General features: G+C 47.7%; 1 protein-coding gene across 3 annotated transcripts in view; it reads left to right on the forward strand.

The window, feature by feature from the left end:
- KIAA1324 (KIAA1324 ortholog) overlaps positions 1-14,654 on the forward strand; it is a 74,217-nt gene extending 59,563 nt beyond the window's left edge. For 2 of the 3 annotated variants that reach the window (XM_019513841.1, XM_019513843.1), the window contains exons 14-23: positions 257-514; positions 1,926-2,099; positions 3,607-3,787; positions 6,699-6,795; positions 7,195-7,296; positions 9,466-9,592; positions 10,656-10,834; positions 11,716-11,881; positions 12,824-12,907; positions 13,834-14,654. In XM_019513841.1, coding sequence (XP_019369386.1) covers positions 257-514; positions 1,926-2,099; positions 3,607-3,787; positions 6,699-6,795; positions 7,195-7,296; positions 9,466-9,592; positions 10,656-10,834; positions 11,716-11,881; positions 12,824-12,907; positions 13,834-13,902 — 1,437 coding nt within the window. In that variant the 3' untranslated portion in view covers positions 13,903-14,654. The remainder of the gene's footprint in view (positions 1-256; positions 515-1,925; positions 2,100-3,606; positions 3,788-6,698; positions 6,796-7,194; positions 7,297-9,465; positions 9,593-10,655; positions 10,835-11,715; positions 11,882-12,823; positions 12,908-13,833) is intronic. The other variant, XM_019513842.1, reaches the window with a different exon arrangement.
- Positions 14,655-15,766: the final 1,112 nt, after the last annotated feature.

Raw genomic sequence — 15,766 nt, forward strand, 5'->3', positions numbered from 1 at the left:
CTCTGAGTGCGACCCCTCAGCCAATCTGCAATCCATCTGACTGTGTAGGCATCGATGCCACAGTCACCTAGTTTTTTAACTAGGATGGGGTGAGAGACGGTGTCAAAGGCCTTGCTGAAGTCCAGAAAGACTACATCCACGGCGACACCTGCATCCATGGCCTTTGTGACCTGATCGTAGAAGGCAATCAGGTTGGTCTGACATGATCTCCCCCTAATAAATCCATGCTGAGTTGATGGGAATGTCTTTGTTCCAGGGGAGGAAGTACACAAATGACATCGCCAAGCTGTACTCAATCAACGTGACTAACGTTATGGATGGTGTGGCCTCCTACTGCCGGCGTTGTGCCCTGGAGTCATCAGGATCTTCCTGCACCTCCTGCCCACCTGGGAACTACATCGACCGAACGTCTGGTGCCTGCCACCCCTGTGCACCAAACACTTACCTGAAAGCTCACCAGCCCTACGGCCATCAGGCCTGCATCCCCTGTGGCCCAGGCACAGTTAGCAATAAGGTGTCATTACCCTTCCTAGTAGTCGGTAGCAATGTGATAGGGCCTGCAGTGCTAGATGCTGTATGCACATGCAAAGATGAAGGATCCTGATCCTGAAGCATGGTCTGTGGCTAATCTCCCCTTCTCATCCGCTGACTTTAAGATTCTCCCCAACCCTCAGGGATGTGATTGTGGGATCAGGTCCTAGCACTGTGTGTGATGGACAGCAAGTCCCACTTCTTGTCCAGAGTAGACACAAGTAGACCAGCCAGTGATCGACACTTTGCAGACCTCAACAGCTATATTGTAGGGTCTTGGAACTAGATAGTTTTTTTCTTTCCTGCTGTGCTTAAGGGTTGCTTGTTTGGTTTGGTTTTGATCTGTTCTTTAAATGTGATTGTAAATTTAAAAAAAACCCTCTTTCTTCCATCTAGAATCAGTCTGACGCATGTGATTTAAGGGGAGAGTTTCTTGCAGTAGAGAGAAAACAAGCCTGGGCCTGTAATGAATATTCTCTGAATATATATATTGAGGCTACTGGCTACAGATGAACTTTGAGGTTCTCTCTGGCTACTAGAATATCTAACAGTAGGGTCTGCACAGCCTACTATCATCGTGTCGAGTCTCTCCAAGACCTGGCCTACACTTGTCATTCAGGCAATGCTGGTGCCTGTTAAGATTGCCCGGCGCTTACTACAGATGCCTGGTCAAATTTTGCTATGAATCGCACTGATGTAAATCCAGCAACTTGGGCTGTGTTTAAGCATAGTATTTGTAGTGCTATATACAGCCTTATAGTACTACAAAATGTGGGTTTCGGACCTGCACCCTGCCTGTAATGCTATACAAAATGGTGCAAGCACTCAAGAAAGGTACTTGGATGAAACAAGAACTTCTCTGTAGTGCAGTGTTTCCTCAACTTCTTTTTTGGACTTAAATTGGTAGCATGTTTCGTTCTTAGGCCCAAAAAGTGTGTGTGTGTGGCGGGGGGAGGGTGCGAGAGAGGTTGACTTAGTGTGTGTGTGTGTGTGTACGCACATGCATGCACACTCAAAACACAAGGATTGATGAAAATAAAATGTAATCTTTTGGCCCAGTGGGCTAGATGAGAAGTTCCAGGTCAATCTGTAGACCAGATTCAGTCTGTGAGCCTGATCCCTCCTCCTGGGGCTGGCATGGTTGGGCCCCACCTAGCCAACTTTTCGCAGCACATTTCTGGTGGTCTTGCGCCATGCCCTTTTGGTAATAGCTGCTGTAGCGGTACGTTTTGTAGTACCACGTGTAATGTCTGAATTGTTGCATGTTAGTGCTACAACAGTTAGTGGTGGAGGAGCACTTTTGTCTTCTCAGCATCCCAACATGCTCCATGTCGCTGTTCATCATGCTCCAGCATGATCATGGTAACTGACTGCCTAATGTTCCTCTTCCTCAGATACACTCCATGTGCTATAATGACTGTCACTTCTCATTGGCCAAGGATGGTAGGACTCTGGAGTATGACTTCTCAACCCTAGCCAACAGCACATCCTTCACTAGTGGGCCAAGCTTCACTTCTAAGGGACTGAAATATTTCCATCACTTCAACATCAGCCTTTGCGGGAACCACGTAAGTGCATACCTGCAAGATTGAGGATTTTCTTTCTTCTGCTGATTCCTCCCCAGTCTGAGAGGGTGAAGGTTGTGACTTAAATGCTAGCACTCAGTCTGGCTGCTTGACTTATTAGCACTGCCAGCAAAAATGGGAATATCAGCAAGGTCAGTAGTTATGACTGGCAGGGGCTGGCTAACAAGCAAGCTCCTATCTGCAGGTGCTGTACTTAAACATGTCATTTGACGCTTACAGGTCATGCCTGCATTGTAAGCTTACTGTGCCCGATTGTACCACCCTCAGGCACACTGCACTGCTCCTGAAGGCCATCTCTTAAGCTGCAGCTGAATAGCTGAGTCCACAGTGGTGCCGGTGGGCTAATTATTAGCACAGGGGTGAGTTAATTGGCCCTGAGCCTAGCAGTGCTACTTAGTCTGCCTGAAGTGCTGCCCAGACACCACTAAACTGCTTGCAGTTAAGGGGGCAGACTGCACTAAGCAGCACAAGTGTTTGAAGCCAGTGCCACCTGGCACAGACCATTTGCTGTGTAGACAGCACCCTACTTATTCTGAAGAACAGATACAGGTTTCTCTCGCTTTATGTGGGTTCTGTATGTGCAAATTCGCTCATGCGATGACCCTTTTTACACCAAAAATTCGTTATATGCGAGGTAAATTCACTCTTATGTGATTGGTGTGGTGGAAGCCTGCAGTCAGCTGCTTTGTGCAGTGCATTGTGGGTGTGATGCACACCAAAATCTGGTTTCCTGTGTGGATCTGTGCTCCTCGCTCGTCTGCAACACGTGTTTCTGTAGTTGCCATCCCCATTATGATAATGCCCGGTGCTTGTGTGTACTGTTTGCTGTTGGTGAGTGCCAAAATTGTCTTGTGAAAATGGTAGAAATGGGTCTGGGGGTCAGTACAGCTGAGGTCTTAGACCGTATCCCTATTTGTTACGTTGCAAAGTGGGTTCCCTTTATGCAAATTTGAGGTATGCGCCATTTTCCAGGAACGCATGTACAGCAGAAAGTGAGGGAAACCTGTATTTTTGAAGGGCATGTTGCATCTGTAAACTGCAAATGCTACCATATTTTCATGCATACAACAGGTACCTTTTCCCCAAACCCAGCTGTTGGGAACTTCAGTGCACATTTCATGCCAGAAACATGGTAAGAACAGTTTCTGCTGGTTACAGGCAAAAGTGAAAGTAAAATCTGCTTATTGTTCAGGGAGTGGAGCAATGAGCAGGCTCTGCTCCCTAGCTGCTCCTACTCAGTTACTTACCACAAGGAAAGATCTCTTTAATTAATTCTGCCTTTCAAAAACAAGGTGTGTATTATATTCTAGGGAGTCTTATATGTGAGAAAATATGGTATGTGGAGAAGCTTGCTTGGAGCTCTGTGCACTGCTCAGGCCAGCCCCCGCTGCTGTTTTTGGGTGTTAGAATTCCCTTGATCCCTTCCTACACAAGGCAGACTTGATGGACTTGGTCCTGGCACTCACTGTGCTCTGCTCCTCCACCCAAGGGAAGGAAGATGGCTTCCTGCACAGACAACGTCACCGACATCCGGGTCCCAGACGGGGAGGTAGAGTTTTCTAAATCTGTCACCTCCTACGCCTGCCAGTCCGTCGTTGTGCCCTCTGACGTCATGGGCTATAAAACAGTGGTGTCCTCCCAGCCTGTGAGCCTGGCTGACCGCTTTGTTGGTAAGTGCTGCCTGACATGAGGGTCAGGGTGGTGGGTGTTTCTTTTTTACAAGCCTGATCCTATGCTAGCCTGTACATTGAGCCACTGGCTTCTGGGCAGAGTGGGTGTAAGCCGTGCTGGTGTGGAACAGGAAAGTCTTGAACTCACTTGGCAGGTAGGTCAGTCACTTTACTCAGTATGAGGCAAGGGAGGACAGAGTCCTTTGCACCCTGTTTGTCACTGTAGCCTTTGCCTCATGCTGGTCACTTCTGTTTGTGTTGGTAGTGGGGTGCATATTTTGGGCATAAAGACAAGGAATATCTTCTTGCCGTGCAGTCAGGGAAGTGTTCAGTCCTACACTACTGCATGACCATGACAGAGGGGGCAAAGAGCCTCTCCTACGCAGGGACTAGGCATTTCAGCCCATAGCTGTATCAGTCTACGTAGAGGCCCACAGGGTAGGTTACTGCTGTAGCCCACAGAGTGGTGTGGACACTACTCTCTCTGAACAGCTGGAACAGTGGCTGCACATGTGGACCATACAGACCCAGTTTGCAAGGGCTCCCTTACTGTTTTATGAAGGCAAGGAAACTCCTTCAGCAGGAACATAGGGCTGGATGGGCCCTTGAATCAAGTTGTCTGCATTTACAAACGATTTTCAAGGAATCCCCAAATCTCTACTTCAAGCACTCGCACACAGCTACCAGTCACAAAACCAGATACACCGAGAATACCCTATCATGTGTCATTAGTAAGAGTGGGGGAGATGAGGAAACTGCCAGTGCCCTATCACTGCAGCCCCTGGCCACTCAGGCGTTGGACAGGTCTGTGATAAGGCATGGTTTCCAGCTCCTGGCTTGCTTCTGTGATCCCCTTTGAAGCTCTTCCAGTGTTTCCATGACCGTCTCCACCTGTGGACACCAGCACTGGACAGACATGTTGCATGAGTCATTATCTTGCTCAGGCTGTGCCCAAAAGCAAGATCATTTTTATAAGTCTACTTGATGTTCCCCTTTTATATATCCAATGATTGCATCACTCATTTTAGTTACAGTGTGATTATCCACCACAACCCCCAAGTCCTTCTTTTGAGTCACTACTTCCCAAGACGGATACAAGACTTTATTCCACTAAAAATGGTCCTGCTCACTGGTGTCTTCCCATTAATAGCAACATTTGGAGATCAGTCAGTGAGCTGATTTTTTTTTTAACCCATCAAATATGTGTCCATGCAAAGCAAAGTTGTTGTTTTTTTAAATCAAAGTGTCACATGCAGTCAGTTCAAATGCCTTTGTGAATGCGAGCATACTATATCGGCACAATTGCCTTTATCGACAAGATTAGTCATTTTGTCAATAAATGATGAGCTTGACAAAAATTACTTCCCTGAAACCATGTGACCGGCATTAATGAACTTGTTAAGCTCTAATCTTTTTTTGGTGATAAGACCCTAGTGAACCATTGTAATATTTTGTCTGGGACTGATATCAGACAAATCTGTCTGTAGTTTCCAGGCTCGTATCATTTTTTCTCTTTAAATATTGGAATTAGGTAGGGAAATTCCAAATATTTTTCAAAGGAGGACTGCCCAGTTTGAAAAGATTTGCTGGATGAACTAATATTAGCAGGTCCGCTTTAAGGCTCTTTGTTTAGTTTTATTTTACTCGTACCTGGTGATTTGAAAATATTTTACCTTAGCAGGTGTTTCCTCACATTTCCATTGTTACAGGAGGTAAACTTTCTACAGCACCATTTAGGATAAGTATATCCTCCTGCTTGTTCTAGATACAGAACAGAAATAGCTATTGGCCATTTCAGCAATATAAAAAGGCAGCTGATAAATTTATCATATGTATCCAAAAATGGAGAAATGCCTGACTTAAGGGCCTTTTTGTTTCTAATAAGTTTAAAATATTGTTATTCCTATTGACTATGGATATTTTGCTTCCATTCACTTTGTTTTTTGAGTTGTTTACCCTTTTAACTTCTTCCGTGTGTTCATTGTCATTTATTTCTTCTTTTTTCCATTTATTTAGATATTGATATTTGAAGTGGTACTGCCTCTTTTTACATTTCCTTTTAATCAGGATGGGGTTTTTTTGTCCAGCCTAACCAATTTTCATTTCTGTGAGATCATGGCTTTGTTGGGAGGCTGGTATGATTATCTTTGAGTAATTCCTCGTTTTCACTCGCAGTTCCCACTCTTAAGTAACATACCCGATATAGTTATGGTGACAGTTGCTTTAACTTTTGGGGAGCTTTCCCTTTTAAAAGTCCATGTAAACACCGTATTAGTCAGTGCCCTCTTCTATTTGCACAAAGCAAATGTACTGTCATCGGTGTCTAAGCAACCACTAATGATTAGATCCATAATTAACTCTTCTTTGTCCATCAGAATGAGGTTCAGGCCTTGGAATGGAGTGAACAAATTTCCATAAACCAACTCCCCGTGTGCATTGTTGTCGGTTGCTGACATCGGTGACTAAACAGCTGGTTATATTATTCATTTCCAATAGCCTCAAGAAACCAGCTTAGCAATCTACTCCCAGTAGCCTACAGGGCCATCCCAGTTATGGGAGAGGGTGCTAGAGCCTATTTCTACTAGTGCTGGAGCGTTAGAAATCTTAACTAGGTGCAAACTGTAGCACTGACCAGTAATCCCTGAGCTACCAGTTGCACTAGCAAAGGTTTAATTTAACCATAGGTAAAGTTTAAACTGCACAGCATCTGTTCCTGGTGATCATGCAGAAGTTCAAATTTAGGGGAGCGCACAGGGGAGGCAAGATGAAATATCAGCTTTCTGCTTGCCATCTACACCTCTCTGGAGTTGTTGGGAGCTGCTTTCTGGACAGCCTGTAACCAAGTGCATTTGGGAGCAGAGCAGTAGCTGCCCTCTGTGCTGCTTTCTTATTGGGATGAATGTCATTTCAGGAGTGACAACTGAGACGACCCTGGACCACATCACCTCCCCTCCTGACTACTTCCCTACTGAGAATGCTGGGGTGCCTGAAGTGATATTCTTCTACAGGTAATGGGGCAGCCACGCTAGATGGAGGTCAGGCACAGTGAGATGCACACACATCCCACACATGGCACTCAATATTGCCCACAGTGTCTCTCCAGCTCCCCAGTCTGGAGCTTTTCCAAGCCCTGAAGAAGCATGTAAGAAAGTAACTTCCCCAACCCACCATTGGTCCCAGGGGCAAGGGAACCACAGTCGCATTCACACACTGGCTTTGACAGTACCCAGAGGGAGGGTGGAAGGTGGGAAACAAGGATGACCCCTCCACATCCTATGCAGCTTATGAACCAGATACAATCATAGGACAAGGACGTTTCTGCTAGTCAGGTGTGTTGGTACGTACAGGTGGGACATGCTGGATAGTAGGATGGTACCAAAGGCTCTGTTTGTTTCCTGAATGGGCAGATCCAATGATGTGACTCAGTCATGCAATTCTGGAAGGGCCACTGCCATCCGCATGCGCTGCAACCCTCTGAAGACCGGCTCAGGAACACTCTCCATGCCAAGGTAGGAATAATCATCCTTTTTTCTGAATGCTGCAGATAAAGCAGCATGCTGGAAGGGCTGCCTCTCCCTCCAGATGCAGTTGTTCTCATCAGGCCTCTTGGTAGGCCAGGTGCCCTCAGGTTGCCAATGTCAGGGTGGTATTGGCGCCTTGCCAGCTAATGGAAGGCCATGGCCTCCTGGCATGCGATGGAGCGTATTGCAAGTTGCCTTGATTCTGAGAGCATGGACTTTCTGAAAGTCACAAGGACTGATGCCACAAATGGGAGTGGGAGCCATAGTATACACAGGAGCCAGTGTATTAACCACCATATTGCATGTATGCCCACCCTGAGCTGGTTAAAATTTTGGCCAATGGCCACCTGAAACCACATGTGCCATCCTTGGTGATGGCGTTGAACAGCTTGGCTAAAGGAGTGGACCATATGCTGTGGACCATAGTTACTTCCTTTCTCTCCATGCTAAGAGCATCAAACAGGCCATAGAATAGATGCGTTTCAGGCCAGGTTTAGCCTTCTCTGTCGCATGGTTTTGCTGATGGAGAATGACACTTTGATCCCAGGATGGTTTGGGCTGGATAAATGGAAGTAAAAGGACCTGGAGAGGTTTCCCCGCATGTAGCACCAGGATAACTGCTTCCTCAGAAAGGAGGGAGAAGCAGTTCCTTGTCTCGCTAGGCCTGTGGCCTTTGCACAGCAGCTGACTTGCGGCTTCACTCAACCCACAGGAGCTTTTTAAGCTGGGAGTGTGGATGAAGATGAGACGACACAAGCCAGCTGGCTTTTGCTTGTACACACACTGGCCCTTGTCCTGAAGGCCTCACAAAGCTGCTGGGGATTCTGCTAGAAGCAGTCTGGGGCCTGTGCACCTCCCTGGTTTCCTTGGAGGCTTGCCGCATGCTGCCACCCGTCTCTGGTCTCATCCTAGTTTCATAGTAGGTAGGGTCGGAAGGGGCCTGAGCAGATCATCAAGTCCGACCCCCTGCCCTGGGCAGGAAAGAGTACTGGGGTCAAACGACCCCGGCCAACTGTTCATCCCGCCTCCTCTTAAAGACCCGCAGGGTGGGAGCCAGCACCACTTCTCTTGGAAGTTGGTTTCAGATCCTAGCCGCCCTGACCGTGAAGTAGTGCCTCCTGATATCTAGTCTGAATCTACCCTCTGCCAGCTTGTGACCATTATTCCTGGTCACTCCTGGCAGTGCTCAGGGGAACAGGGGCTCCCCCAATGCCTGCTGGTCCCCTCTGACTAGTTTATAACAGGCCACTAGATCCCCCCTCAGCCTTCTCTTGTGGAGGCTGAACAGGTTCAGGTCCCATAGCCTCTCTGCATAGGGCCTGCCCTGCTGCCCCCCGATCATGCGAGTGGCCCTCCTCTGGACCCTCTCCGTGTTGTCAACATCCCTCCTGAAGTGCGGCGCCCAGAACTGGATGCAGTACTCCAACTGCGGCCTGACCAGACAGGGAGGATCACCTCCTTGGACCTGCTCGAGATGCATCTGTGGATGCATGACAAGGTGCGGTTGGCCTTCCTGACTGCATCCCCACACTGCCGGCCCATATTCATTTTGGAAGCAATAATGACTTCAAGATCCTTTTCTGCCTCTGGACTGACGAGAAGGGAGTTCCCCAGCCTGTAGGTATGGTGCTGGCTCTTCCTCCCCACGTGCAGCACCTTGCACTTGTCAGTGTTGAATCCCATCCTGTTCTCATCCACCCACTGTCCCCGTCTCTCTCCCTTCTCCTCTGGCATCATCCATATCTGCAGTAGTGTGCTCTGTTCCATGATAAATAAATGCAATGTTGTAAGCCCAGTTGCTGAATATCATGCACTTTCCCTTACTAGGCACGAAGAGGGGTGGAGCAAGCTTGCGGTTCCTCTCCAAGCCTGCCCTTGTGGGAATAATATGGGATCCTGCATTACCCAGAAATAGGTTCATTATCATAAGCAACTACTGAGTTCGGGTGGCCAGAGTGAGCGAGGCCCAGAAGTTTGGGTTTTTTAATTCAGGAGTGTGGAGCACCTCTCATTTTGCTGAAGCTCTACTGCTGCACTGTCTGATTTCAGCGTCATAATTAGCCTAGAGACCCACCAGGCTGCCCTTTCCTGTAAGTTAATCCATGTGTGATGTGCTGGCTGAGTGCTAAGGGTAATCCTCCTCCTTTCCCCTGACAGGAAGTGCCCTGATGGAACCTGTGATGGATGTACCTTCCATTTTCTGTGGGAGACTGCTGAAGCCTGCCCACTCTGCTCAGCCTACGATTACCGTGCCATCGTTAGTGCCTGTGTTGGTGGGATTCAGGTAGGCACTCAAAGCCATGGAGCTTTGTCCTCTAAGACCATGACCTAAAAATGAGTGTGGAAGTGAGTGGCTATTCATTTGAGCTGATGGGATAGCACCAATATAAGCTTTAACAAAGCCAAGGTGTCCATACTCACCATGCTGTTTCAGGTACCTTGTATCCATACTTGCATGATGGTCACACATCCTTGGGGTAGCTGTTCCACAGTTCCCTAAAGCAGCAGCTTGTGGGAGATCCCAGCAGGTCTTCTGGGAGCCTGGAATGGCAGGAATGGTTGGCCACTGATGGGTCACTGGCCAGATCCAGCCTGTCAAGCAATTTTGCATCCAGCTGGCAGAGCCAGGACATTGGTAGTAATTCTGCAGCTAGGGAGAAAGGTGCAGTAGTGTTCCTCTGCCCCTGAATAGTCTTTCTGCAGTGCTGTCTGCTGCCATCCCTGCCCTCCCTTGTGCACACTGTCCTCAGTCCTGTCATCACCGAATGCGTCTCTGGCTGCAGTCAGTGGTGATAGGAACCAGGGTGAGGGGTAGGGGTAGCAGCGGCAGTAGGGGGTAGGAGAGCTGTTGGCACAGAGCAGGGAGTTCTGGGGCAGGCAGCTTGGAGTTGCAGTGGCAGTGACTGGGTCACAAGTGGTGGCCTGCCTTTGGATCCAGCTGCCTTATTTTGGCCTGTCACCCCCGTGGCCTAGAGGGTTTGCAGAAGAGGCCAGGGTCCCACGATACCTTGTGAAATTCCCACCAAATTCCTAGGAAGCAGAGACATTGCCCAGTCATGGCCTCAGGGTGCGTAAGGCTTCTGCCAAAAACCATCCTAGTGAAGCTCTTAAACAGTTGCAGATGACTCTGAGGAAGCAGTGGACAATGCCTAGGTAGAACTGCCAGGGAGCTAAGAGCTAGATGAACAGATGGGGTTATTGCTACACTGCCTAACCCCTAGAGGAGGAACCATCCTTAAATGAGGTATTGGTGCTACAGCACTGCTTTCAAATCCCAGCTGTGCCCATAGGCTGTCAAGATATACTGTGTGAGTAACGGAAGGACTTGGCTGCTTTTACTTCTGTAGAGAACCACGTATGTGTGGCGGGAGCCAAAGCTTTGCACAGGAGGCAGTCTTCTCCCAGAACAGACAGTCAGCATCTGCAAAACCATGGATTTCTGGCTCAAAGTTGGCATCTCAGCCGGGACCTGTGCTGCTGTGCTGCTGACTGTCATGACCTGTTACTTCTGGAAGAAAAACCAAAAGTGAGTAGCTTCCAGCCTCTGTTGTACTGCCTGTGGACACAGCAATGTAAGTAGAATTGGTATGGACTCCCCCTTCTGTGCCCCTTTCGACCAACCTCCTGCCTCTCTTTTGGAGACCCCTCACACCTGGCTTCCTTTGAGGTTGTTTAGTTTGGGATTGCTCCTGGGATCCTTGCACAAGGTGGCCCAACTTCAGGAGATAAGTCCTTAATGACAGAATAGCTACCAGCACTGGAGTAATTGAGAGAAGTAACCTTTGCTGTGTAGTTATTAGTGATTTACAGAAGTAGCCAGAGAGGCCACCTGGCCAGATGTTTTGGCTTGATAAAGAGTAGTAACCACTCCTGCCACAGAAAGCCCTCTGGATATGGGTCTCTGGCAGAGGCAGACTAAGCAAGAAACAAATCCCTGCCAGAGTTGCTCTTTTGAAGAAATCAGCTTCTCTACTGAAGTCTGCACAGTCACTCGCTCACTTCCCATGCCCTGATTTGCTTCTGCTCCTATGTCAAGTCTTCTGGGCTTCTGCTGCTGCCTCCCAGTGCTCCCAAATAGCTGATGCAGCTGCTTACCTGCCACAGCATGGATCTGTGGGGAAGACATGCAGCACATCCCAGCCAGGCTGCCTTGAAACCTTGCCGTAGGGGCAACTGGAGCTGCCAGGCAGTGCTGCCACATCCAGAGAGAAGCCATACCTCTGCCAGACCTGCCATAATGGGACGAGTGCCAAGTCTTGTCTGTAGCCCCACATTTTGCCCCCGTATATTTCCCACTGAATGAAAATCAGACTTATAAAGCGCATGAGATCCTTTGTATACATAGCTTTGCTGGGACCTGCCTTGTAGGGCTTTACTCCACAAATGCTGTTGTTTCTTCCTCTGAAGGTTGGAGTATAAATACTCCAAGCTTGTGATGAATGCTACCACAAAGGACAGCGAGCTGCCAGCTCCTGACAGTTGTGCCATTATGGAGGGAGAAGATGCAGAAGATGATCTAATATTCACAAGCAAGAAGTCTCTCTTTGGCAAGATAAAGTCCTTCACTACCAAGGTAGGAGTTTGTTCTTTCCCCGTAACAGCTGGTTGGTGGCTACAACCAATGCTGCTTACTTATATCAGGCACCTAGTGTTTGGATCCACTTGCTCTGATTCTCCTATTGAGTGGAAAATATCGCTGTTTTGACCATAGAGTTGCAGGACAAAGGCTGCAGGTCACTTAGCTCTGTACTTCAGTGCTCAAACCAGCTTGCCAGAAATACAAAGAACAAAGGCAACTAAATGGGGCAGGAGGGAAGGAGAAGCCACACAAAGGGTTTTGGAACTTCAGACCCGAGCATAGCTGGGGGAATGTCCTTGGGCTGTTGCGGCATTTGTACAGAAGGGTTATAGTGCTAATATAAACTCCTTCTGGACATGTGGCTCTGCTGGGATCTGTATCCTGAAACTTGGCTAGACCTGGGTTTTCTCTTTCCCAGATCTTCCTAGCTCCAGCCTTACTTACTGCTGAATTTTTAAAATAGAACTGGAGTCTTTTTTCATCCCCAAGATGCTGAGAAAATTCTCTTCCATCTCTCCAGCAGGGGGTAATGTTACACGCAGAATCCTCTCCCTCCGACATAGATTTACCTGCATACCGCACCTGACATTAGCTCGATACCAGAGCAAATTTGCCAGGCTAGAATGTGGCAGTGGGAGCTGGAAGGGCTAATAACACTGGTTATCTTCTTCAGTTGTGCTAATCCTCCTCAGACCTGCCTCTGCCATACAGTAGGCAGAATGACTACAATTCTTACTGCTCTGACATGAACTGCTTTTGGTTAGTCACCATGAAGTGCTACAGACCAGTGTAGCAAGAACCTCTAACCCTGGGTTGGCTTGGGACCCGTGTATCCGAATTCCCATTTGATGCTGCAGTTCCCCACCTGCCCCTGCTGCCCCCCTTTCAGACTGTTGCTGCAACTGCTCAGAGATATTAATGTTTATTTTCCCTTAGGTTATGCAGAGCTACAGTCGGGCTTTGCAAGACTTTGGCTATAGGGCTGCTCTCAATAAAATAAGAAGAGGTGGGAGCTTTCAGGTAGATAGACACATAACACAAGACATAAGGTACAGGGTGTCTGCTCAGCCCCTGCTCTAAGGATCAAACGCATTGTCTGTGGATGCACTGTGAAGAAGATTAGAAGGCAGCAGGGTCCAATAATCAGGGCTTTGGGTCTGACCTGGCTGTGTGCCCTGAGCAAGTCCTTTTTCCCCTCTCATCCTTTGCCTATTTAAACTAAACACTGTAAGGCTGAGTAGAAAAAATGCCCAAGTATAAGGAGTGCCCAGTTTTACTTGAGGCCTTTACACCTTACCAAAACGCAAATAATAAAAGATTATAGAGCCAGGAGCTGAGTGGTCCTTCAATTACTCCCAGCCCTGTAGCTGACTTACTGTCAGTTCCCTTCTCTGTGCCTCAGTTTCCCCATCCCTAAAATGGAGATGGTATTGAACCCCTCTGTTGGAGCTGTTTTGGGTCAGGGAAAGGAAAATGAAAGTCTGTCCTGTTGCTTTTTATCATAAAACAGCCTCATGGTTTATGCACATACAGACTGAGATAAATTCTGTTTTAACCAGGGTTCTCCACCTAGGTATCCTGAACTAGTACCCAGAAGTCACAACCACTCTGCCCTTCATCCAGTGGGTAAAGGACCAAGAAGCTAAAAAAAGAAAGAGACCCCCCCCCTCCCCCAAAAGCTACCCTGCTATGGGAAGCAACTGACTACAAATCACATTCAAATATTCCCTTTGCTGCTGGGGGTAGGGGCCATGCTTTGTTCTGTGTCTGTATGGTACCTAGAGCCAAAGGGTCCTGGTCCATGGTTTGGGTTCTTCTGTCTGTTACTGTGATGCAACTAACTGCTAAGGGAGAGTGGGTCCTGGCTAGGGGGGCCGGAAGTATGGGGACAGGTAAGATCCACTGAACTAAGCTTACTGATGGTCACTGTCCACTGCTGTTTCCAGAGGACATCAGATGGGTTTGATTCCGTTCCGCTCAAGACTTCGTCAGGCAGCACAGACATGGACCTCTAAGGTGGAGCACACCCAGCTGGCCTCCTGGTTCTGCACAATGCCTTGGCTGTGAGATAACACAATGCTTCTCCTTGGTGGATCCCTACGCTCTGATAAACTCATCATGTGGCCTTATTGGATACACTTTTAACTTGAGCTCCTTATTGCTTTCTTTTAAAAAAACAAACAAACCAGACTCGGAACATACCCTCCAAAAAAAAAAAAAGAAGAAGCCAAATACAGGTGTGTTTTTAAAATACATATTTGCATGTTTCCTGTGTTCCCAGTTCCTGGCAGCTGACTACAAATCTCTGTGCTGCTGCATGGTTTGTTTCTTGTCAAATTATTCTGTCCACATGCACTCACAATATTTCGCACTTACCCTTCTCTGAGGTATCAGGCCATCCCGTAGCATCCACTCCCATATCTGGGGATTACTGGGCATCCCTTCTGGCTGCCTCTGCACCTGATGAATTAATACAGAGGCTTGACTTTTGCAAGATCCTTCCAGCAGCTATGCCAGTGTGCTAGAGGCATGTTCTGCTTAATTGGCCGAGTCCATGCACAAAAGGACCTGATCTCTTGGGACCTTTGGCAGGGAAATTAGGGTTTGTGAAGAGTTTTCTTTCTTCTTTCCTAATGCCGGAGCTCATCCCACTCTTTTCATCATGGCTTTTGGTAGAAATGGATTGGTGCTGCAAGGCTCGAGCTCCCCCACAGATTGGGCAGTGTTTGGATGAAGGGCTCTGGTTCAGCCCAGTGTCATGTGCAGTGTGAGTACAAAGGGGAATCTTTACCCGGACTGCTGGACACAGACAGACCGTGCCATTCTGTCTAGCTTCCTAACACCCTTACTGCACTGACCAGTTTCATCACCTGGACTTTGCAGTGATGACAGGGGCTGCTGACCAAGCTACAAGGTGGAGACAGAAACCAGATTAAACTAATAACGTTCTCCCAGGGATAGAATTGGCATATGTGTCTCAGCCGTCTTGCTCTAAACCCATCCATTCTAGGTTTTTCTCATGATGACACCTGTGAAAATGATAAGATATCACTGGGCAGTCTCCCTCCCTGTAGTATTACCCACATCCCTTAGGCTGCCACAGGAAAACATGCAGAATATTTTACAACGTGGAAAAAATCTCCCCAAATATGCGTCAAAAGCAGCTCTCCGTTAGTGAGTGTTCAACTTAACAGTTGTCCAAATGCTTGGCAGAGAGCTACAGACCCACCTCCCACTGTTGCTTATGAGGGGCGCTGAGTATATTGCTTCCTTATCTGCCAGGCTAAACAAATATTTAAAGGGATAAGTTTGGGACTGGCACAGTACAGTCTGCAGCACTTAAAACACCCATTGCTAATATTAGCAGCTATTTATATTGGGTAAATCTCACTAGCCGTTTTCCATCCCAGTAGAGGTCAATGATAAGGATACTACCTAGGCCCTGTTTAGCATGGAAGAGGGGCTATTTTTGCAGACTCGGCTGTTCTTGTCAGTGTCTCCCCTAATACCAGCTACAGAATTGATGTTCTGATTAGTTTTGCTGCTAGTACTAACTTAGTTTTACTGTTCACCTCATTTAGCAGGCATATAGCTGTGAGCCCACCCAGACTGCTATAAGTAGTGGGGACTAGACTGTACATTAAATACAGAGGGATACATCTATGCTAGCAGGGGAGAGTTTGCAGACATCCCAGTAGACCAGGGCATCATACAAAAAGGAGAAATATTCAGCATGACTATCCCTGCTTGGATTAATTACCCACTTTCTCTAATAACTTGTGCTCAGGAGCCAGAGGAATAGAAGAGGCCTGCACATGTTACCATTTCTAAGCCATGGTATGCTCAGATAATCAAGCTACACAGTCTTTATTTAAGGTG

This window comes from Gavialis gangeticus, unplaced genomic scaffold (assembly GCF_001723915.1).
Source record: "Gavialis gangeticus isolate Ggan-Ray unplaced genomic scaffold, GavGan_comp1, whole genome shotgun sequence".
In the NCBI taxonomy this organism is placed as follows: Eukaryota; Metazoa; Chordata; order Crocodylia; family Gavialidae; genus Gavialis; species Gavialis gangeticus.